This window comes from Theropithecus gelada, chromosome 6 (genome assembly GCF_003255815.1).
Source record: "Theropithecus gelada isolate Dixy chromosome 6, Tgel_1.0, whole genome shotgun sequence".
NCBI classification, from domain to species: Eukaryota; Metazoa; Chordata; class Mammalia; order Primates; family Cercopithecidae; genus Theropithecus; species Theropithecus gelada.
In genome coordinates this window covers 139,325,693-139,351,523 of record NC_037673.1, presented here as the reverse complement: position 1 = coordinate 139,351,523, position 25,831 = coordinate 139,325,693, and the positions used below count along the sequence as shown (strand labels likewise).

The 25,831-nt window shown below is 40.8% G+C and overlaps 1 protein-coding gene across 3 annotated transcripts in view; it reads right to left on the bottom strand.

Annotated features, from left to right (window-relative positions):
* ARHGAP26 (Rho GTPase activating protein 26) overlaps nucleotides 1-25,831 on the bottom strand; it is a 460,108-nt gene that overhangs the window by 173,225 nt on the left and 261,052 nt on the right. For all 3 annotated transcript variants that reach the window (XM_025387513.1, XM_025387515.1, XM_025387514.1), the window contains exons 13-14: nucleotides 17,062-17,127; nucleotides 12,498-12,572 (exon numbers count right to left, since the gene is read on the bottom strand). In XM_025387513.1, the coding sequence (XP_025243298.1) occupies nucleotides 12,498-12,572; nucleotides 17,062-17,127 (141 nt within the window). The remainder of the gene's footprint in view (nucleotides 1-12,497; nucleotides 12,573-17,061; nucleotides 17,128-25,831) is intronic.

The window sequence follows — 25,831 nt, the reverse complement described above, 5'->3', positions numbered from 1 at the left end:
GCAAAGTAAAACACGACGAGAATTTTTTAACCTATTAAATTAGGAAAATGTGTAAAAATCCCAGTATCTATTGCTGGCAAGAATGTAGTGAAACTGATCCTCTCCTATCCTGCTGGCAGCAGGAGAGATAAATGCAACAGTTTTGAGAAGCAATTTGGTAATATGTATCAAAGTCTTAAAAATGTTTACACCCTTTGAACCAGTAATCCCATTTCTCACAGTCTATCCTCAGAAAATAAGATAACGCAGGACAAAAGTTACAGACCCCAGATATGCTCAGCATACACTCTTCTTTGTAAAAGCAGAAAAAAAAAAAAGGAGACAACCTAAATGTCCAATGATAGAAGAATGATTAAGTGAATTACAGTATGTCTACCTGATGGAATATTACCTCGCTGATTTATATGACAACAATGACTGTAAAGTAACATGGAAAATGCCTGCATTATATAATGTCAAATAATAAAAAAAAAGATATGTTTGTGAGAAACTTTCTCTATGAACTTTTTATATGAACAAGGCTGAAAGGAAATACTCTAAATTAGTGGTTGGGTTAAAGTGGTGGACTGTGGTATCATTTTATTCCATTACTTTTGTATTTTTTTAAAAATTGCTTTAAGTTCAAATGTGCAATGAGAACCACCATAACTATCAGCTCTGACAATTTCTTTTGTCTCTTCTTGCATGGACTTTTAAACAAATCAGTATATTTTAAACAAGCATGTACGATAAAAGATCAGAAGAGGTAATTCCTGTAATCTTCCTGAGTGGCACACAAGGAGATGAGAAGAAGAGGCAGGGGTTAGGGAGTGTAATTGCTTCACAGATCTCCATCCTGTCCCTGGTGAGGCAGGCCAGGTCATACACGTACCGGTGGGAGGGTCACAGAGTCTTTTTCAGGGCACAGGACAGAGAATCCAGCTCCCTCATACTGGCTAAAGACTAGTTCTTTGCCCGCCAGCTCCCAGTCCTTTTTTTTTTTTTTTTTTTTTTTCCCTGCATAGCAATTTTGAGTAGGAGAGCAACCCTTTTCCTACTTTTTCCAGGGGTGGAAAATGGGATTCAGGACAGACTGGCCAAAAGTAGTTCATCTCTCTGGACTTAATGACTGGATGAGGGATGGCCCAAGACCTAAGCCTGCCCAATCAGAGTAACTCTCCAGGAGTTAGGAACAGATATTTGCTGTTTGCTAGGCTTGCACTGGGAGGTTATGTAACTGCCAGGTGCCACCACACAGAGCCTGAAAGTCCGACAAATCCAGAGATGAGATAAGCAGAAATGGTGGATCCTGAACCCTTGTATTTGCCTCTCCTTCTTACCACATGAGCCAGTAAATTCCTTTTTCCCCTTAAGCCAGATGAGGTCAGGTTTTCGTCTTTTTACGATGCAAAGAGATCTAAATGATGCACCAGGTAAAGGGAGGCAGCCACCAGACTGCATCTTTCTGAACAGTCTCCAAGAATAATTCTGGGATATCAATGAAGAAAGCTGTTCCTCCTGCAGGGCCAACAGCCTTTCAGCTGGAAAAAAGTAAGTCGCGGGTGGGCACAAGACATTTTCTATTTACTGGGAAAGAAACCACTTTCATCCAAATAGAAAGAGGCCAAATACTCATGAATGGCCTCAGGATTTAGCCTATCATCACCAGGTAGGGGCACAAATCCAAGTGGTATCTGCTGCTCTCCGTGTGTTCCCCTGACACACACTGGGTTATGAGAGAGGAAAGGGCCCCCAGCTCATGAAACGTGTGGCTCTCAAAGGCACAATACCTGTATGATGTTTGCAGGTGACCATGAGCAATAAAATGAAGTCTTTCTTGTCACATGAAACAAACAAGGAAGAACCTAAAGAGCATAATTTTATTTCTGGGGCCACAGAACAGTAAATTCCATAGAGTCCTGTCACAGCAAATTTCTGAAAAGTTCACAAAATGTGATTTTCCCAGTATCCAAAATGTCTGCCACTTTAATTCGTGTCTTTGTCATCTTGCACTCCCTGAATGGCTTTTTCCTGCAGAAGAGTATGTATCAAAAACCTCTGCTTTGCATGACCTCTTTCCCTCCTCATCCTAAGACACATGGAGAGCTGCCATCCTGCATGGTTCCTGGATGTGAGACAAATGTTACTGTACATTTTTCTAAGGAAGAAACCAACTTCTACCCAAGAAGAGTGAACACAAAACTGAACAAGCAGCAGTTGGCAAGTCTGGGAGTTGTGAACTGTTCCATGAACCACATTTAGCAAACTAATGATTAGCTTCCACTTATTCGGGCTCTGTAACCATAGGAATATTGCGTAACATTAGAGAGGAGAGTCAAATTACAGCCCGGCTAAAGGGCTTTTTATAGCACTGATGAGGCAAGGCTCATAACTCAAGCACATCCATTTTAATTCATTTAAAATCCAAACTAAGTTGAATACAGCCTCCCAAGCTACACCATTTTCAGAAAGTGCTGCTGATTTCCACACCTCCCTCCTGATGCTCCCCTCACATACAGAAGCTTCCTGATGGCATCTGAATATGCTGCAGAGACATCATTTACACTCTTCTTTAGAACTCAGTACCTTTCTCTCCACCATGTCCCTTGACCACTGCTGCTCAGGAAAACAGATCTAAACTAGAGGAGCAATCCAGTGTACTAAAGGCATCATGTGGGGAAAGCAGAATGAATGTTATTTCCTCCTGAACCTACTATCACATGAATTCAGAAAACTAGAACACACAGACTGGAAGCAGTGGTTATAAGAGGAGAACATCTTAGAAATGTCACACTTGGATCAGTCCCAAGAGTCATCTAGTCTATCACTGTGCTGCAGACAAAATGAAGGATACTTCAGAGGAAATCATTAGGAAAGTTACCTATGTACACTCAAATTTCCTAATACTGCATTATACTGTATGCAAATTAATGTTTTTCTCTCTTTAAGTGAGAAAGTAATATATGCACATGTTAAGAATTCAAAGAAAAAAAGACATATACATGCAAAGGTAGAGGCAACTGCTAATGCCAGTTTTTTATGTGCATATCCTATTTCTAACAGTCCCTTCTGTTTTGAGATCCAAAAGCTCTTACTGGCTCAAGCCCCAGTCTTATGAGGGCCTGCCTTAAGCATCCCAACAGGCAAAGGTTATGGTGGCTGCAGCAGAGGAGGAGGTGAGTTTCCATCTGTGTGTCTCTTCTTTGGGGACTCAGGATCGTGATTAGTAGCCGTATTGCTAGCTCCCAGGATGATCAATCCTCTATCCAAGTAGTCTATCATCTTCTGGTCCTGTCATCCTTTGTCTGCTCCCCTTTACTGGTAGACAAAATTGGACGTTTGCTCTTCTCATGGTTCCCCTACTCCAGCGGTCTACAGTCTTCAAAGTCTGAGCTGTTTCCACTCAATCCTATGTAAGCCTTTAGGTCTTAGAAATCACCATAAAGCATTTTGATTTCTTCAGAAAGAAGTTGTTGCTTGCTTTTATTTATGCCACTCTGTGGAAAGGTACAGGAAATAAGGGGCATAGAAAAAAGAAATGCAGACATTCAAGGTCCCAGAGTAAGGGAGGATAGTTCACAGCTGGGTCTGAAGTAAGCGGGGGAAGCATGTTACTATAATTCTGTGCTTTACAGCACTGCTCTATAATACCTTCGTTGTGTTCTCTGTTTTACTAAGTTTGCTTTAAATGTGGTTTTAAAAAAAAAGAAGAAGAACAAAAAAGGTTACAGGACGAGAAAAACAGTGATGTTGAATTTGCAGTCCTTTACCATCATGGTAAAAACACACACACAAAAGGAACACAAATTTTTAATAGCACAGAAAATTAGGCTCTCAGTCAACATTCTCCTGCCACCAGGATATCCACTAGGCAAAGCTCAGATGAAGGCCAGAGGAAAACCCAGCTAGGGAAACAATGTGATAGGTGGTGGCCCTCTGCCCACCAAAAACTTAGCCCAAGCCACCCGGGGGTGTGGGGAAAAGGCTATGCTGCAACCCCCCAACCCCACTCCAGCACACACACTATTGGGGGCTACTTTCTGGGGCACCCAGAGCTGTCATGAGATTATAATCCAGGCAATGAAATCAGACTGCAGAGCAGAAGTGGAGAGGAGTCCTTTTATATCAAGGCAAGTGAATTCAGGAGAGCCCTAGAAGAAACATGACAGCCATGAGGGAAGAACCACAGCACGCTTCAGATTACCCAGGAGTAAACTCGGCTTCTCCCAGGACCATGACCAAATAGCAAAACCAGGAAAAATCAATGCAGGCTTAGAGGTCCACTAAATGAAAGCTTTAAGAATACCAGAAAGTTGGTTCAAATCATGTACAATAGCCCTCCAATCATCATGTAAGATAATGATTCTAATAGCATTCAGGAAAATAGCAGAACAAGGAGAATCTCCACAGTGAGTTTAAAAGCAAAGGTTTGATTAAACAGAAGATATAAACTCCTATAAAATATTTGTTGGCAAAAAATATAGAGATCAAAGCACTCTGAAAAATAATTCAGACAGCACCTGCTCTGTCATATAAATAAAATTCAAAAAATATGGATGCCAGAAACTAAGACAACAAAATAAAACAAGAAACAGACCGAAATAATAAAGATTACAGCTGAAAAGTAGAAATAAAAGGAGTTAAATAAGATAATAAAGACACTGGAAAATCCAATTACAAAAAGTTAAAATATGCAATGTAAACAGCAAAATAATAATCACAGTCGACCCAACAATTTTAAATGAGTAACACTGAGATGGGGGACAAGTTTGAGAATTTTTGCTAGAATGTAAAGAATCGGGAGAAAAATTAAACATTAAAAAGGTGAAAAATGTCGGTGTGTTTAAAATATTGAGAATGATAGAAAAACAAACAGTAAAGAGATTTGTTTGCCTTTAGAAAAATACGTATACAAACTCCTTCAATGGCCCCCAATATGTATAAAGGAATGATTACATGGTGATATATAAAAGTAGTGGGAAGGGGAAAAGGACTCATTATATGGATACCAGTCAACTGGACAAGTATTAGAGGAAAAAGGAGAGTTTCCATTTTGCATGACAGATTTTAAGGGAAATTAAAGTTTTTGTCATTCTAGATTGGGTAAGAGTTTTTGTTTGTTTGTTTGTTTGTTTTTGAGACAGAGTCTCATTCTGTTACCCAGGCTGGAGAGCAACAGCACAACTCAGCTCACTGCAACCTCTGCCTCCCAGGTTCAAGCGATTCTCCTGCCTCAGCCTCCTGAGTAGCGGGGACTACAGATGTGCACCACCATGCCCGGCTAATTTTTGTATTTTTAGTAGAGATGGGGTTTCACCATGTTGGCCAGGCTGGTCTCAAACTCCTGACCTTATGATGCACCCTCCTCAGCCTCCCAAAGTGCTGGGATTACAGGTGTGAGCCATCGCACCTGGCCTGGGGAAGGTCTTTTATGGCACAATTTGTTTAGAAAAAAGATAACAGACTGGATATCATAAAAATTTAAAATAGGCCAGGCATGGTGTCTCGCACCTGCAATCCCAGCACTTTGGGAGGCCAAGGTGGGCAGATCCCTTGAGCTCAAGAGTTTGAGACCAGCCTGGGCAACATGATGAAACCCCATCTCTACTAAAAATACAAAAATTAGCTGGGCATGGTGGACTACCTGTAGTCCCAACTACTCAGGTAGCTGAGGCACAAGAATCACTTGAACCTAGGAGGTGGAGGTTGCAGTCAGCCAATATAACACCACTGCATTCCCACCTGGGTGAAAGAGTGAGACCCCATCTCAATAAAATATTCATAAGACAACAAAAACAAATGCACCATAAAGTTTAAGACAAATAATAATCTGAAAAAACATATTGAAAATATAGCCTATAGATCTAAAAGGATCTTGTAATCAAAAGAAGAACACACTGCCAGGTGCGGTGGCTCACGCCTTATAATCCTAGCACTTTGGGAGGCCAAGGCGGGTGGATCACTTGAGGTCAGGAGTTCGAGACTAGCCTGGCCAACATGGTGAAACCCGGAATCTACTAAAAAGATACAAAAGTTAACCTGGCGTGGTGGCATGCACCTATAATCCCAGCTACTCAGGAGGCTGAAGCATGAGAATCACTTGAACCTGGGAGGCAGGGGTTGCTGTGAGCCAACACTAAACCACTGCACTCCAGCGTGGGCGACAGAGCAGGAAAAATAATAATAATATTAAAAATAAAACAAAAAAATTTTTTCAAAGAAAAAGAACAACATACCAATAGAAAAACAGGCTAAGAATACAAACAGGCAATTCAACAAAAGTAGTATAAATCAGCAATAAACATGTAAACAGTACAACCTCACCCAAAATTACAGAAATGCAAAATTAAATTTAAAAATGTACTTTTAAAAATGTTTATAATTTATATGCAAAACAGCAATACACAGCATGGCAAAGATGTGGGGTATAGGATATTCTCCTCAGACTTTGCTAACTACAAACTTGGGAATATCAACTAAGAGCCTTGAAAACATGTACATACCTTGACCCAGCAATTCAACATCTTAAAATAAGTCCAGAGGAAATAAAGATGCGTATAAAAATTATAACAGCTAACATTTTATATTTAACATGTGAAGGCTCTGGACTCAGCAACCCACAGGCATCTTTTCATTCCATCCTCACATTACTATGGAGGCAGGAGCCATTATTACAGATGCGGAAATAGATGACTAGACCAGTGTGAATCATTTGTCTACGTCAAAGAAATAAGCAGTGGAACTGCAACTTGTCTAATCTCAAAATGCATGCTCTTAATCTCTGCTGCCTCAATGGGGATGTTTACCCTCTGTCCTGCTTCCATAGGGATGTTTACCTGAGTGCTTTCTAGAATGATGAAGAATTGCAATTAGCCCATGTATCCAAGAACAGGGGACTGATTAAAAAGTTATAGAGCATCTATGCTATATGTGCCTAAGAAAATCATACTCTAGAAGAACTTGAATGACATGTGACAATAGACACTCTATAGTGTTACATGAATAAAACCTGTAATATCTGCACAGTGAGTTTAATTTTGTAAATATACTGCTATATTTATTATAGTATATTATACCATACTAAATTTAAAAGGTAATAACATAACATTCTGATGTCATATGACAAAACAGTTAATAAAGGTTAACTCTAGTCTATAGAACTGTTATTTTCTTCTACTTTTTGTATTCCTCCAAACTTTCACAATGACCACTCATAACTTTTCATTAGGAAAAAATTTATTTAAAATATGTACTGAGACACAGGAAGAGAGACAGACATACACTGAACAAGTATATAGCTGATTAATATACTAAATAGTATAGACAAAAAAGTTGGGCTAAAATTTGGAAAGATTTATCTTTACTTAATATTCAGGGGGGAAATCCCCCAGACACACAGAAGGTATTCTATTTCTAGGAATCTGCAAGTCTTTGAGAGTCCTTTTCACTCTCCAAAGACTAATGACTTCTGTTGCTAGGAGGAAGGGATCAAGTGTAGCTCTTGGTAGGACACTAGTACAAAGCCACACTGCACTTGCTATGAGGAATTTTAGCAAGCTTTCTTAAGGAATCCTGATCAGTACAAAGAAGACATTCTCAAAGCGCTGGCTCTTATAGTCCTCTTCCAACCCAAAGTCCTCCAATGTATTAAGAGTGCAAAAAATAAACTCCAAGTAATCCAAAAAAGTCTCTGGTTTTACTTAATTCTCAGCCTTTTTTTTTTTTTTTTTTTTTTGAGATGGAGTCTTGCTCTGTCATCCAGCCTGGCAGTTCAGTGGTGCAATCTTGGCTCACTGCAACCTCTGCCTCCTGGGTTCAAGGGATTCTCCTGCCTTAGCCTCCTGGTAGTGGGGCTACAGGTGCACATCACCATACCTGGCTAATTTTTTTGTTTTTTATTTTTTGGGATGGGGTTTCGTTCTTGTTGCCCAGGCTGGAGTGCAATGGAGCAGTCCTGGCTCACTGCAATCTCTGCCTCCCGGATTCAGGATGTTCCCCTGCCTCAGCCTCCCGAGTAGCTGGGATTATAGGCATGTGCCACCACACTTGACTAATTTTTTTTTTTTTTTTTTTTTGTATTTTTGGTAGAGAAAGGGTTTCACCATGTTGGTGAGGCTGGTCTAGAACTCCTGACTTCAGGTGATCCGCTTGCCTTGACCTCCCAAAGTGCTGGGATTACAGGTGTGAGCTACCACGCCCAGCCTAATTTTTGTATTTTTAGTAGAGATGGGGTTTCACCATGTTAGCCAGGCTGCTCTCGACCTCCTGACCTCAGGTAATCCACCTGCCTCAGCTCCCAAAGTACTGGGATTATAGGCGTGAGCCACCATGCCTGACCAGCCATATTTTCAATAACCAAAACATACTACTCCACTTTTGAGAGCCCTGGACAGATAAACCAAACCTTACACAGTACCTGGCACATAATAAGCATCCAATGAATTTATAATAAAGAAATAGTTAATGAAAGGTTCACTCGGCCCAGCCATCTCAGGGGAAGGTTTTGGAGCACGGGTGCCATGTTTATTTTATACTCTTGGCTAGCCCAGACACTACCAGTACCAAGAATTGATGAAGTTGAGGGCGTGTTCACAAAAGAGAAGATGAAGCTCCTCCTTCAGGTCTGGAGCCCTGGTGATTCTGTAACTGAGAGATTCAAACTTACTTTTTTTTTTTTTTTTTTGTATTCAAACTTACTTAACTGCTAGGGAGAATCATGTATACCATTCTCAACTTTCAATTAGATGTTGCACTGTGGTCATCTCGCAGCTCTGGTTGGATCTCAGATTAGATTCCAGTCTATCTGTAATGTCCTCCTGGCAGAGGCAGCTGCCCTCGTGACTTTCAGCTGCTAGTTATTACTTTTTCATGACATTTCTCAAATGTTCATGATTATTTTCTCTATCCCCAGGAAAACCAAGGAAGAGAACAAGACAAATATCTTGTGTGAAGGCCACTAAGAAAAGTGATAAAAACAAGATCCTTTCATAACCACTCTTTTGCTTAACACAACTGAGCTAAAGTGGTTCTTTTTTAGATTAGCAAAGCAGTCTAAAATGTCATATTTCTTTTCATTAGTGTCATCTTACATAATAATCTGTCATCTTTGAAATCTCTCTGCCCCTTCTGTTCCCCCATATCAAGTTGGTTAAAAGTCCTGTTGATTCTCTCTCTATACTCATTTTGAGTCTGTCCTTTTTTCCTGACTTCAGAGCACCTGGTTCAGTCTTTGATAGGGTTTGCCTTACCTAATCTATTACAACCATCTTCCGCTTCCATGTCTTTCCATAATCAAATACATGCTTCACATTGTAGCCAAGATTATGCTCCTAATGCTAGAATCTGATATTGTTACATCTGCATTAGACAGACTTTTTTTAAAAAAGCTAGCCGCAGCCATTATTTCAGGAAAGCACTCCTCCATCATCCTATCAATAATCCTGTTCAGTCGACTGGGTTTCAGGGACTAACCCCGTCCCCACCCCAACCCTCCACCCCGTCCCCCATATCCCCCAACACAGGCAGAGGATCCAGGCCATCTGCTGTGGGCCATGTGACTGGTCTGAGATTGAGAAACGAATCATGTGAATGGCCACATACTGGCCAAGCAAAGTCCTCACTGGAGCCTTCTGCCAACATGGCCAAGAAAGGCACTCTCTTCTCAGTGACCACAGGCTCCAAGGACTGCAGAGGCTGAACCTGTCTGGTACACTCCCTCGGAGAACAAAGCCACACCAAGCCCAAAAGAGGTCAGAGAACGTGAGAAGCCAGAAGAAGGAAGGGGCAAAGGATCTAGCAAAAGTAAAGACATCATTGGCATCCCTGACTCTGCCATGTTTCTGTCTTGGATTCACCAGTTATGTGAGCAAATAAATGCTTTTTTTTCCTTGTAAACTATTCTGAATTGTCTTCTTGACACTTTTGTGTGTAAAAGCATCATAATGGATATAATCCCACCATTTGGAACTTTTAATAGTTTCTTACTTCCTATAGAAAAAACCCCAAACACCTTGGCTCAATATTCAAGTTCCTCAACAAAAGAGACCACCTTAGCTCTTCAACTTTAAAACTCTCCTGTCCCAGCCTCAAGAAAGTCTTTCAGAATTTTTTTTTTCTTTTTTTTTTTTTTTTTTAAGATGGAGCCTCACTCTGTCACCCAGGCTGGGGTGCGGTGTTGTGATCTTGGTTCACTGCCAGCTCCACCTCCCGGGTTCACGCCATTCTCCTGCCTCAACCTCCAGAGCAGCAGGGACTACAGGTGCCTGCCACCACTCCCGGCTAATTTTTTATATTTTTAGTAGAGATGGGGTTTCACCGTGTTAGTGAGGATGGTCTCGATCTCCTGACCTCGTGATCTGCCCGCCTTGGCCTCCCAAAGTGCTGGGATTGCAGGCGTGAGCCACTGCGCCTGGCCTGTCTTTCAGAGATATTAAAATAATAATCATAGAATCAATACCCTTTGCTGTAGCCACCGTAGACCCTTTGTTCAGAGTACTTCCTGAATTGGAATTATTCTTCTACTCTCTCCTTCACTACACTACTCAATCTTCTAGACCCAGCACATATTAAGCACGAATATCATACTTTACATTACAGCTTTCATACACACACATATTTCACCCTATCAGGACTCCTTACAGAAAAGGAACAGCTCTTTCTAAAGTTTAATCTCTAGTACCTGACATCTGTTCTAAACAGCAGACACCCCACAAATGTTTGCAGCTCTGGTCAGAAATGAAAAACTAAGGATTGACAGATACTAGACTCTTAATTCTTCTTTATATTAGTATTTCTCAAAAATTAAGCCTATCACCATACAACCCAGCAACTGCACACTCGGACATTTATCCCAGAGGAACAAATATACGCTCACACAGGAACTATATATGAAAATTTACAGAAGCTTTATCATAATTGCCCCAAACTGGAAACAACTCAGATGTCCTTCAATAAATGAATGGTTCAACGAAGTGCAGTATATCCATACAATGGAATATTACTCAGCAATAAAAAAGAACTATTAATACATGGAACAGCAAAAACAAACCTGGAGAAAATTACACTGATTGAAAAACAATGCCAATCCCAAAACGTTCTGTATTGTATAATTTCATTTAAATAATAATCTTGAAATGACAAAATTATAGAAATAGGGAATAGATTACTGATTGCCAGGGGTCAGACACAGGGTGCAAGGTGGGAAGTGAGGTACGTGCTTGTACAACATCACAAGGAATCCTTTTAGTGATGGAAATGTTCTGCATCTTGACCAAATTAATGCCCATATTTTGGTTGTGATATTAAAATTGTGTTTTGCAAGATGTTACACCTTTAGAGAAGACTGGGTAAGTGGTACACAGGATTTCTATATTATTTCTTACAGCCGCATGTAAATCTACAATTATCTCAAAATGAAAAGTTTAATTTTTATAAAAACTAACCATATATCAAATCTTAAACAAACAAACAAAAAAAACCCAGATACTCATTGCTAGAGCACCACACAAATAATCATAGTTTCAAACAACAGATCTCACACTAATTAGCAATACAATAGGGTTTTGGTTACAAGAAGTGAATGACTCTCTCTAAAAGAGGTGAAGACAGTCATTCTGGCCAACATGACAGAAGAGATTTCTTTACATAAGAAAGCTATTTTTAGAAAGTGGGATGGCAAAATAAATTACAAATGCTAACACAAGAACTGTCCCTGTCCAAAACACTGAGCTGGGTACCCCAAGTGATAGTCCATCTCTACAAGCTAGGGCTTCCATGGGGAGGAATAACAGCCTCTGTGAAATCTGATCTGTTTGCCATTTAGATCCATGTGACTCATGGAGGCTCGCTGCACTCATATCTAAAAATACAGGAAATCTGCAGCCTAAGCAAATCTGGCTCATGGACTCATGGGCTTTTGATTCAAATACTGCACATTTGGAGTCAGTGGTTTTATATTTGTATCAGCCAGTGGCAAACGGGGTTCTGCTGCTCAAGTGACAAGTATTCAGTTGAAATCTAGAAGCAAAGAGGATCAGAAGATTTATCTGCTTATATACATTTTATCTGAGAGTTACATGACACCTGCTCAGTATCAGGAACATGAACTCTGAGGTCCTCTGGAGCCCAGAATGATGCCTTTCCTTGGGCAGTGGGTGTGTCCCACTAAATACCTGCCCCAAAAGAGAATGGAGGGAGTCATGAGCTATTAAAGACGGAGTAGGGTGTGGCAGTCACATGAGTGACAAGTACCACTTGGACCAGAAGCGCTGAACCTACAGACAGAGAGGGTGTGGTGTCTGGGCCCTGGCATTTTTTATTTTGTCCAGTCCTACTCAGAACCTTTCCCAGCAGCGCCTGAAGCCATGACAACTGACTGATGAGGCAGCTGACTTCTGGGTGACAGCTCATGGATACCCTGATTCCTTTGCCACAGATTGTATCTACTCACAGACCTGGTGACTTCTCAGAGTGGGCCCCCCACCCAGGGACCGGCCTAGCAGAGCCACTGCCGCACTCACCCATCAGGACACTCAGCAACTTCTGCACTCTGGAGTTGACCCCCACAATTCGATACAGCCCTTGCTCGTTGATCCCTGAGGAAAGAAACAGTGATGATTTAATTAGAGACACGTCAGAACACAAATCAGGCCAATCCAGCCAAGTGTACTTTTTTTTTTTCATTTTCTCAGTCCTCCTAAAAGCTGCTCTAATTAAAGTCCCCTGTCACTCAGCTCAGCTCTTAGCAAAGGAGTGGGATTTGGTACAGCTGTCTAGGATTTCACGGATGTGCTGCACACTTCAGCCCTCATGTTAGTTCAGTCATCAGAGGCGAAAGCAACTTTCCTTTTCTCTTGCCAAAGGCAGCATCTGAAGAGTTCTAAAAGACGCAAAATGTACACTTTTAAATATGTCATATTTAACCAGTTTTTAAAATTAAAATGCCAAAAATGACATGATTAAAAATCCACAAAACAGAAAAAGACACTTTATAACCTATTTTTACATATAAAATAAAAATATTGAAGTGTAAGACCGTTTCTAATTTTAAGGAATGTTAGCCAAGACTGAGAAATTAGAAGATCCAGTCATTTGTAATATAAATATTCTTTATCAAAAAAAGACCACCTTTATTTCATTCAACTGTACAATTAGACTAGTAAGGGTTTACTTTTAAATTAAACATCTAAACAAAGAATCAAAAACCAATCCACTGCAGTGTTTCTGTTCATTTAAATACATGGATTAGATCACCACTGTACCACCTACAAAAGAAGGCAATTTAGACCAGGTGACTTGAAACAATTTTTCTTCTGTTAGTCCCAGGCCCATCATATCTGACCCCTCTCAAGTAGCAGAGCTCCAGCTTCCTATTTTATTCCTCTGATGTCCATTCTTCAACCAGCAGCCAAAGTGAACTGTCTAAAGTGCAAATTAGTTCATATCACCTCTTCTCTTAAAACTCTCCAGTAGCTTCCCATTGCATTTAGACCATAACCAAAACTACTTGGGATGGCCTGTAAGGCCTATACTATTGAGCACTGACTACCTCTGGTTGCATCAATGACCACATGCATTCTGCTCCACACAGTGGCCTTCCTGTCACCTCAATGTGCCAAGCTCATGGCCCCACCTCATAGCCTTTGCTACAGCTGTTTCCTCTACCAGGACTGCTCTTCTCCCAGAGCTTTTCATCATTCAGATCTCAGCTTCAATGCAACCGCTTCAATCTAATGCAACCCACAATCAATACCACTGGTCATTCCCTTACCCTGATTTCTTTCTTTATAGCAGTTAACAATATCTGAAATTATCTTTTTTATTTGATTCTTTACTTGTTTTTTTCTGTTACATTCTCAATAGAATGTAAACAGTAATTGCGTCCTGTTCACCATTATATCCTCAGCCCCTGGATCAGTCTATGGTACACAATAATAAACAAAACACTGAGTTTATACTCCATCAAGACCAGTATAAAATACTTAGGGGCCAAAACACAATCTTTCAGAAGAAATTCAGGAAAGGACCAACTCTGCAGTACTTTCAACAATACCTATGTAGACATGGAACTAACGAATAAAAAAAGAAGTGGTCTGGAATGATAGGATTTTACAGCTAAAGAGGACCTGTAAACTCATGTACATCATTCTGGATGATTCATGGACTAGGAGGCCCTGGTCAAAACCTAAGTGATGGGTCCCAAGTTACTCAGTGTCAGAAACTTGATTCAGTAACATGTCAGCTCGGGAGCTTGAAAAGTCTTAAGTTAAGCGTCTCTACTTCTATCCTTGTGCTTTTCTGGAACTTTACACAATCCCACCTCCCACTGGACAATTGTCAAATCCCAGAGAGTATGGAAAGTCTGTTCATCTCTGGTCACCATAAATACGTACTCACATACACACACTGCAATAGGGAGATACCCACTTTTTTCAACTACTTATGCTAAAATGGCATGTAACTCATACTGTCCTTATATCTTCTTTGTGCTCAATGAAGACTTTCTTAGAAGTTAAAATACATCATTTCCATTTTCATTTTAGAGGAGGAAGAGGAACTTGTATACCTCTTCCCCTACTTATTGTATTTATTTTGTAGTTTTACATCAGAAAAATTTGTCCTCCTGAGCTACCAGTTTGCATTTACTGCAGACTCTGTGAACAGTTTTAAATGATTAGGTTTCTTTCTTGATTTTGGCTGCTAAAATCTGAGAGATGAACAGGTGGCCCAGCTCAAGCAAGCATATGAACTTTACTGGGGAAAAGAGATTTTTTTTTAGATTCGCTTTTGGCTCCATTTTTGCGCCTCTACCTTTAAAATCTGTACGTTTTATTCTCGGTCTTTTCTTTTAAAATTAAAAAAAAAAAATTAAAACCTCTGTTGAAAATTAGGCTGTGCACAGTGGCTCATGCCTGTAACATCAGCACTTTGGGAGGCCAAGGCAGGCAGATCACTTGAGGTCAGGAGTTCAAGACCAGCCTGGCCAACATGGTAAAACCAGCTGGGCATGGTGGCGGGCACCTGTAATGCCAGTTACTCAGGAGGCTAAGGTAGGAGAATGGTTTGAATCTGGGAGGCCAAGTTTACAGTGAGTGGAGATTGAGCCACTGCACTCCAGCCTAAGCAACAGAGCAAGACTTTGTCTCAAAAGAAAAAAGAAAAATTACCTTAGTAATGAACACTTCAAAAAAATTTAGAAACTACAGGTAAGGTAAATAGATGAGTCAAAGTGAGACAGTAAAAATCAGCAGAGAGCCAGTGAGAACACAATGAAACCTGTACAATACGACTGCTCCTCTCCCCACTGCTCCCAGAACGGGCTCATACTGAGCAGCTGCTTTGTAACTTGCATTTTTCACATATTATAAATAATTTTTTAAATGCTGTATGTCTGTAATCCCAGCACTTTGGGAGACCAAGGTGGGCAGATCACAAGGTCAGGAGATCAAGACCATCCTGGCCAACATGGTGAAACCCCGTCTCCACTAAAAACATAAAAACTTAGCTGGGCGTGGTGGCGTGTGCCTGTAATCCCAGCTACTCAGGAGGCTGAGGCAGGAGAATCCTTTGAACCAGGGAGTCGGAGGTTGCAGTGAGCCGAGATGACGTCACTGCACTCCAGCCTGGGAACAGAATGAGACTCTGTCTTTAAAAAAAAAAAAAAAAAAAAAAAAGCCGTATGTCAAAAAATGTATTTCCATTGCATTGTTAGTGATTCAGTTTTTTACTACACAGACATACCATTGTTGATTTAACCCATTTTTTAGACATTTGGCCAGTTCACAATTTTGTACCTTAACATCGCCACTGTGTAACCATCCTTATTGCTCAATCTGGCCCATATCTTTATTTCCTCAAGACCAATTCCCAGAAATGTCACCTACTTCTACTTTATATTCTCTGGATATATCTTACCTTTACAAGCTGCCTTAAGTCTTTGTTTAAGGGAGGTACGGGAGAAATAACTGAACATTTAAAAAAATGTTTCCATACATTACAACTGTTTTGGAAAAAAATATCTTTTGACAGTATACATAAGGGTAGGTTTTTAAAATCTCTCTCTTCCCTTTACTTAATGCCTCACAGTCCTTATGAAAAAAAACTGTGCATTTCTCAACTGGTAAGAGTTATGAGTCCTGCTTTAAAAGAGAGAATTTCTTTCTACTACTTAAAAAGGGCTGGTAGGCTAAGAGGCTATAGAGTAAATGAGATTCACATCTCTGACAATGGTTCAAATCAAATCCAGTGGAAACATGGTTAATAGCTTTTCTCAGTGGTACAACAGACCAGCAAACTCAAAGCTCCAAACTGCTGGGACTGAGGAATCTCCTTTGTGGCAGTCTCTGAAGAAGGGATGGAGACCATCAGGATGAACCAGCTTCCTTGATCTTAATGTCTGCTCCCACAGACCTGGGAAAGATCAGTGTGAACACTGATCTTCTCTCTACCTGGGTGGTCCCCAGAGACTAGCTCCCAAGGACATCTTGGGTTCACAGACCCCAAGATGTCTGCTAGAGAAAATTCAGGGTGTCTATGAACTTAGACAGGAAAACAATTACATCTTTATCTTCACTAACCTACAACTGACATTAAGCATTTCCTTCCTTTATGGATGGAAGCAACAAATCACAGGAGCATTAGCAGTACCTGCAACTTGGTCAGAAATCACAGGCATTTCCATAACACATTACAATTATTATGGATATCTTGAAATATCACTGCTCCCAAATTATGTCGGTTATCAGACCCACCACTGTCGCTTACAAACTGTTAACAAAGAAACACATACATCATGATACCCTGTGTTTTTTAATATTTTAAAAACTGAATTCCAGTAACTGGTTTCTATAATCCTATGTATTTTAGATATTTAACACATTCTTCTGATCAGCCAAAGAAGTTGGTGACACAAAATCTGTTAGGACCTCCTGCTTGAGACGAACAGAACTTGTGGAAATCCACTGACAATGGCACTTGGGGAGCTAATGAGTCACTTAAAGTCAGGAAACAGCAGGTAGCAGGTCTGACTCCTCACCAGATGCATGACCTTCTATGAGAACAATGCCATCTGTTAAACTACTTTACCTCTGGTTTCCACAGCATGGATGCATTTCCTGATTATGCTGAAGCCAATGCTGTCCAACTGCGCAGCTGAAAGTGCAAGAGAAGGGCAGTTAAGTTGCTAGCCATGGAAATCAACCTCAGGATAGGGCTTAACCAATCCAGGATGAATCAATCGCATGCTGTGGTCACACATCCTTTTAATGTTTCCCAATAACAGTACAGGAATAACATCATAATAATAATAGCTGGCATTGAGAGCTTTCCATATGCTAGGTATGGTTTTAAGTGCTTTGTATGTATCATCTCATTTAGTTCTCATAGTAACCTCAGGTTGTAGTAACCTGTAAAATTATCTTCAATTTATAGGTGAAGAAACTGCAGCATAGGGTGATAGGTACCTTTACATTGTTTTGCTATTAACAGAAGCTGTAGAACTAATTACGGTCTCCTTCAAAAAGCACAAATTAAGTGCTCTATAAATGTTGGGTAAGTGCTTAAAATAGATTATCTCACTTGATCCCAGTAAGTCCTCCACACTGACATTATCATCAGCCCATATTACAGATGAAGAAACTGAGGCTTGGTAAAACTAAATATCTTGACCAAAGATGCAGAGCCAATACATGGAGAACTGCTCTAGAGCCCATACCATCAAACTGCCTTAAATGTGGCCCTGAGTTTAGTATAATTCTGCTCAGGTGACTAGAAGAAAGGAAAAATAGAACAAAGAAAAAAAGAAGAAAAATGATTCAGAGGAAAATTAAAATAGCCAAGAACAAAGACACTACCTAAGGAAGCAGCACGAAGGCAGTGGGGCCATCCTCCAGGGGGAAATGAGCAAGTGGCAACAGGGTTCTCACTCAGAAAATAAATGATCAACAGCAGCAGCTCCTTCCACAGAAGAGAACCAGACAAGGCTGGAAACTTCTAACATGACAACAAGGCTGGAAATTCCCTAAAATTCACCCCCATGTTTTGGTGACCCAGTGATAATCTTTAAGAATGGGTTCATCTTTGACCTTCTTAGGACAGTGGGACAAGACATTCTACCACTTAATGGTCAGAGTGGAAAAGAAAATGGCAGAAAGTAGAAAAGCAAGTATTTATAGATGATTTGTGGTCATCTCAGGGAAAGTAATAAACTTGTAATACATGAGAAGTGAGCAGAACCTGAACTCATCTTGGATCTAATCCAAATTGAATCTTTCTTTAATTCTTAGCATATAGGGGTAAATTTAGATAAGATGAATATTTTACTTTTTTATTTTTGTTTTTTTATTTCCATAGGTTATTGGAGAACAGGTGGTATTTGGTTATATGGGTATTTTTTTTTTTTTTTTTTTTTTTTGAGACAAGGTCTTACTCTATCGCCCAAGCTAGAGTGCAGTGGCATGATCTTGGCTCACTGCAACCTTCGCCTCCTGGGTTCAAGCGAGTCTCCTGCCTCAGCCTCTCTAGTAGCTGGGATTACAGGCACCCACCATCACATCCAGCTAAGTTTTGTATTTTTAGTAGAGATGGAGTTTTACCATGTTGGCCAGGCTGGTCTTTAACTCCCAACCTGAGGTGATCCACTGGCCTCGGCCTCCCATAGTGCTGGGATTACAGGATTGAGCCACCACGCCCGGCCTACACGGGTAAGTTCTTTAGTGGTGACTTGTGAGATTTTGATGCACCTATCACCCAAGCAGTATACATAGCACCCTATTTGTAGTCTTTGTTCCTTACCCCATTCCCACCCTTTCCCCCGTGTCCCCAAAGTCCATTGTGTCATTCTGATGCCTTTGCGTCCTCATAGCTTAGCTCCCACTTATGAGTGAGAATATACAATGTTTGATTTTCCATTCCTGAGTTACTTTACTTTGAATAAGAGTCTCCAATCTCATACAGGTAGCAGCGAATGCTATTAATTATTCCTTTTTATGGCTGAGTAGTAATCCATCATATATATATATCACAGTTTCTTTATCTGCTTGTTAACTGATAGGCATTTGGGCTGGTTCCACATTTCTGCAATTGTCAGTTGTGCTGAAGATTTTAAAACATGTTTTTAATCCCTAAGAATTCCCAAAATCAAACTAAAAAAGAATGCTAATCCCTAAAACAACTCTTCCCAAACTGAAATATTAATAGTTCCTATACTTACATGTACAGTTATTGCTTAGTGATGCTTATTACAAACACACTCAGCCTCCAGGATAGTAAGTAAAGTACCAGAAAAGAAACAGAAAAACAATGTTTTTCTCCCTGCAGATTACTTGCCATACAAATCATTCTTTTTATTCCCTTAAAATGGTAAGGAGCCTATTAACTCAATCCCTTGTTTTTCCCAGTATAAATAAAGTATTTGCTCTGCACATTGTGGCATCTCAAGATTTCTGATTACAGGCTGAAAGTCAAATCAAAATAATTCTTTCAAATAAAACTCAATTAACTCATGCAGCAGGCATTTTTCAAATTTAGTAACAACCTATAATACAGAAGCCAAATACCTGCTGGAATCCAGGGAAGGATTTAAAAAAATAACAGCTTTATTGGTATATAATTCATATACCATAAGTTTACTCATTTTAAGTGTATGATTCAGCAATTTCTAGAGTATTTACAAAGCTGTATATTAATAACTATTATCTAACTCCAGAACATTTTTGCCCTCCTCCCTACCCCAAACACCCATACACATTAGCCATTTCTTCCCTTCTCCCAGCTGTAGGGAGAATTCCTTTTCTATGGATTTGCCTATTCTGAATACATCACATAAATGGGAATCATACACTATGTGGTCTTTTATGTCTAGCTCCTTCTACTTAACATAATGTTTTCAAGTCTTAGCCATGTTGTAGCATCAGTACTTCATTTCTTTTTATGGTTAAATAATATTCCATGGTCCAGATATATCACGTTTTATTTATCCATTCATCGGCCGATAGATATTTGGGCTATTTCTACTTTTTTGCTGTTGTGAATAATGTTACTATGAACATCTGTGTACAAGTCTTTGTGTGAATTGGTATTTTCACTTCTCTTGAGATACACCTAAGAGTGGCATCGCTGGGTCACAGAATGACTCTATGCTTAACTTTTTGAGGAACTGCCAAACTGTTTTCTAAGCAGCTGCGCCAGTTTTCATTCCCACCAGCATTGTATGAGGGTTCCAATTTCTCCTAATCCTTGCCAACATTTGTTATTGTCTTTTTTATTATAGCCATCCTAGTGGGTGTCAAGAGGTATTTCATTGTGGTTTTGATTTTTATTTCCCTAATGACTAATAATGTTGGGAATCTTTTCATGTGCAGGGAGGATTTTCATTCCTTTATACAGTAGTCACAATAGAGCCTACCGGATAGCATTTGTCAGATGGGGAATTACTTTTTGTGCTAAAGGAGTTTTCCAAAATGTTTATAACTATGATTTATTAGTCTGGTGAAGCCTTTTAGTTCTTCTTTTGAGAGGCGCTTAAGATCATCTTTTCATAGGAATGAGAATCGAAGAAGTCTGGGAGAGAAAGAATTGTCATTTCACACAGTGCTATGGGGAGCTGCCGACATGGATTCTGAACTTGGATGTTTTAAGAGTAGGCTTGTGAACATGGTCTTATTCTAGGCATCGACGAACTTCTGCCCCAGACAAAGGCTATTTCTTTACCCTCTGAACATCGATAAAAGTTTTGAAAAATTGAAAATAACCTAGCATCTGACAGTGATGACCCCAGTGGTCAAAATGTACAAGCATGTAAAGCCATCAGCCCAATTACTGGACATAACCCTCTAGAGGCAAATCAGTCCTTAAACCTTTTTTTGTGGCACTGTAAGAAGTTGATCCTTTTCTATGTAAATAATATTTAATGGAAAAGAATAAAATGGACCCTTCCAAATACATCCAGAAAATAATCACAAATTTACCCACTATTACAATTACTTCTTTTGGGAAACGGCAAAGCGAACAACCCACATTCAATCTCTGAATATATGTTCCTCCTTTGGTTTTCCCAATGTTAGAGAACGCCTTTTCTTGGAATAAGTCTTACACAGATGTTATACATAAAGGTCTTACATATGATATGTGTAATCCAGTGTTTCTCAGTTTATCTTAGTTGTCTAAGTTCAAATGGATACAATATTTACATATTGCAAAGTCAAACATTATGAGCTCAAGATAACTGTTAGCCTCTAATGTATTAAAATTGCATACTGATGATAATTATTTATAGTCTATAAACAGATAACACTGTGTTAAGAAATGGAATCTATTTCAAACAACAGTTTCCCCAACAAGGAATTCAAGAAATACAGGTTAGCAACCACTGCTTTAAACCTCTAAACTGGAACTAGTGTAAATGATCACACTGCCCACTGCCTGGGGACCCCCATCTCTGTCTCTTCTCTTTCACAAACACACATGCACATGCATGCACACAAACACACACACAGAGCTTGATTTCTCCTCTCATCAACTTGAGTTTCCTGCTGACATCATGATTAGATTACTAATAATTAACAACTGTTTTATTATTTATCAAGGACCAAGTACCATAATGTGATAGGGACTATAGTGCACACATAACCAGATCATTAGTCCTGATCTCTGCCCAGTAGGGATATAATCTAAGTTAATTGAGATCTCCTAGTCTGAAAAGCAAATTCCCACTAAAAGGTTTAGAACACTATCACTACCAAGCCGCGTTTGCTAATGACAGAAAAAGTCTGAGTGACCCGCCAGATGGAGGCGGCTGTCCTTAATCCCCTCAAGCAGGTGATTCAGCTCTTTCACTGAGCCAAGGCTCAGAAAAGGTCAGGGATTTATTAGCAATTTCTGTATCCTTATAATCTCCAGCAATAATCTCTCATTAAATATCTACTAGGCTTGCATTAGTCCCTTAATTTGACTTGCGATGAGTTGTCGCAGGACCTGTGGCTCCCAGGCCCGACATCCACCATCCTGCAGTTGAGGCTTCGGCTGGTTTACTTCCCTCCCTCAGCCTCAGGTTCAGCTCTGCTCAGTGTACACACGAGGCCGCCCAAACAGTTGTCTCATCATGAATCCCGGCAGAGCCTGCACCAAATATCCAGGTTGGCCTCCCAGGTTAGAAATGAGCCATCCTCTTAACTTTCATTTCAACTTTTGAAACCTTGTTGCTTTGTCTCCTTTCAGACAAAGAAGCAGGCTAGGGTGGCAAAGCCCATTTTCTCAAAGTTCTCTGGAGAACACGTGACTCCAGGAGAGGTGGGTTTATGCTCAGTAACCTTGAAAAATCTTAGGGAAGACCACAGAAGCGGGAAGAGGATGCCTTGGGCTACCATGCCTGGGATATGAACCCCGGGAGGAGGGAGGCAGGTTACATCCGGAGACTAGCTGTCTTACTGCAAAGGGATTAAAAGAACAACTATAAGGTATAATCATACACTATAAGGTATAATCAAATTATTTTCTTGTCTAAAAGGTGGAGGCTTGAATCGCTTGAACCCAAGAGGCAGAGACTGCAGTGAGCCGAGATTGCGCCACTGCACTCCAGCCTGGGCAAGACTCTATTTGAAAAAATAAAAATAAATAAAAGGAGGAGGCGGGTGGGCCAGGGAGACAGACATGGATTTTAGCATAACTGCCACTGCTATACAACCATAAGGTCACCATCATGCCCTGAAGCTTTTGGGACCTCACCTGAGATACTTTTCCCTGGCTCTTCCCAGGTATTAAAAAAAAAAAAATGAGGTGTGCAGGTGGTGGGAAAATTATAACAAAATCACAATTATCACCCTGGGCACCACTCCTACCTCCTACCTCCTATATCCAAATTATCACCAAGTCCCTCAATTGTATCTTCTAATGCCCCTCAATTTTGTCCAAGTTTCTCCATCATCACCGTCACCACCCTGGTCCCCACCTCAATCATCTGCTGCCAGGATGACTGCATTAACCTCCTGGCTGGTCTTCTTACACTTCTTGTTCCTGCCTGCCATCTGCATTGCAGCCCCCACGGTCTTGACAAAATCAGAGCATATCACCTCCCTGCAGCACCTCACTGCCCTTGGGAGAATAACCCCAATCCTTACTTGTTCACAAAGCTGTGTGTGACTGAGCCCTGCCTGGCCCTCCAGCTTCTTTAGGGGCCACTGCCCCAGCTCTGAGCACCTAGCCACACTGGCTGTCTTTCAAGAACATTCAACTGACCATGCTTTCTTCCCACCACAGACTGTGGATTTCGCATGGGAGCCCTTTGGCTCCCAACTCACATTGCCCTCAAGTGTCCCTTCCTCAAGAAACTCACCCAGACCTTCCCACCTAGGTTAAAGCTCCAATTGTGCACTCGGATACAGGACCATCAGCCTCTCTCAGACTATGATGCACCACTGCAAGTTTACATTGATATGTGGGATTCTGTGAAAAATGTCTACCAAACTAGAATACATATTCATGAGGGTGACGGTCCAGGTATATTTACTTCACTGGCTACTACAGCTCTCTTTCACCATCAACTATAGCGATGGATATGAACTGGAAGTGTGTGCATGTGCATGTCATTTTACATTTTGGATACACGAATAGGTAAATTAGTGAATGAATGGTAGAGAGAGCTGGCCGAGGGGCAGTGCGTCAAAATGACCTTTCAATTTCAACTGATATAAACCCTATGAGAGTAGATGAGTCCTTTTAACCTTTGGTCCTCCGCTTTCTCATTTTTTTGTGTGATGATATAAAGGTTAAATAAAGAAATGAATAGGCTGATCTAACCACTTCCTTCCTTCCTGTATCAATACAGGCATGCCACTGGGTCCAAGAGAAAGGAAGAACAAAAGTGGCACAAGCCAAGCCATGAAACATAGGAGACGAAAGCAAGTTTAGGTTTTCCTGGACACTTTTAGACCTTTTACATTTTGTCCATCAAGGCGTTAGTGAGTAGTGGAACCAAGATTTTATTTAACTCAGTCTGACTCTTGGGCTCATCCTCTTCTACTCTTTGCTTTCTGCTGGAGATAGTCAGAAAGGAACTTGGGGCTGGGGATCAAGTTTTGTGGATCCTGCCATTTCTATTCCAGTAGCAGCTCTCAACTCCAGTGAACAAGAGTGCACTTGTAGAAATGCAGATTCTGGGCCCTCTCCCGGCAATTATCCATCAGTACATGTGAGAACCCCACTTGGAAAAACACTGTAGTATATACTAAGCAATTAAAATGATTATCACCAAAAACATTGAGCTGCATGTGGTGTGAAGCTGGGGCCGAGAGGAGGGCTTCTCCATATTACACTAACTTGGCCATCTAAATGAGGGTCAAGAGAGGCCTGAGGCCTGTGGGTCAAGAGAGCCCCTGGAAAACACAAGTATTCTCTGCTAGAGCTTCATGCTACCCATGAGATCTGACTCCTCAGGCTCAAGAGCCCCTCTTCTGAAAATCACTGACCTGCTGTTGCTCAACTCCAACCTTCAGTATTCAGAAAACCAAGAAATTTGGCAAGAAGTGGCCAACTCACCCAATCTGAATAGAAGAAAACTTTCCATACTATAAGTCAACTGATGGACACATATATATAGTCTATAAAAACAGCACACTAGGACATGTCCCCAAACTACCCCACACCTGCATCCCTGGAATTCTAACCAAACCCTGGGGAGAGAAATCCTCATCCAAAGGAGAGGAGCCTCAGCATGAACTAGAAAGAGTTACTGTCCCTAAAGCTGGTATTCAACAGGTTTTTCCAAGTCTGAATTTTTTCCCCAGGAAACTGATTCAATTTTCCTTTGATTAAAAAGAAAAACACAGAACCAAACCTTTTTTGTTGGAGAAATGGAAATTTGCTGGAAGCACTGTAGGTTAATTGAGCACCCTGGCTCTCGACTGTAATCTCAGCACTTCGGGAGGATGAGGCGAGAAGATCGTCTGAGGCCAGGGGTTTGAGACCAGCCTGGGCAACATGGTGAGACCTCATCTCCACAAAAAGGTTAAAAAAAATTTGCTGGGCATGGTGGCATAAACCTGTGGCCCTAGCTACTCAGGAAGCTGAGGCAGGATGATGGCTTGAGCCCACGAGGTCGAGGTTACAATGAGCTATGATCGTGCCACCCACTGCACTGCAGCCTGAGCAACAGAGTGCCTTAACAGAGGTTAAGGGCAACCTGCCTCTCAAAAAACAAAAACAAAAACAAAGAAACTGAGAAGTACAGGATTTCTAACACGGATGGATGGATGGATACAGGAAATTGTCGAGGTGCTGTGAGCAGACCACTTCAGGGGCATGTTCTCACCACAGAAATTTACTCAATTTTCCAATGTGATTTGCTCTTTATAGAGTCCGGTTGTTCTCCCTCATTCTGAATTTAATCAATTTCAGCACCCTTAAAAGCCATTGAGAAAACCACCCACATTGAAATGAACGTAAATTCCACCTGAAGAATAATTTTCAATTTTCACACACACAGAGGAAGACCAGAAGGGCTTGCGTGTTTCCCCTAATCATGTGAAGCCCCAGGGTTGCCAGGGCTCCCTGGGCTGTGGCCCCTGGAGAACTGTCCTCATGGTGGCAGCTCTCAGAAGCTTCAGTGGGGCCCAGGAAAGGTGGCCAACTGATTCTTAATTATCCAGGTGTGCATTCTCTATTGTGGGGGTTACCCACAGCCAATTTTTAATCCCAGATCAGCACTCCAAGGACCCCCATGCACCATACCACTCCACTGCCTCCTGTGCCCTACACCAGACTATTCTCTGCTCCCTGGCTGGTATGTTCAGGGAGCATGAACTAACTGTAATATTAACTAAAGTCACACAGACAGAAGTGTATGTAGTGGAAACTGAATGAG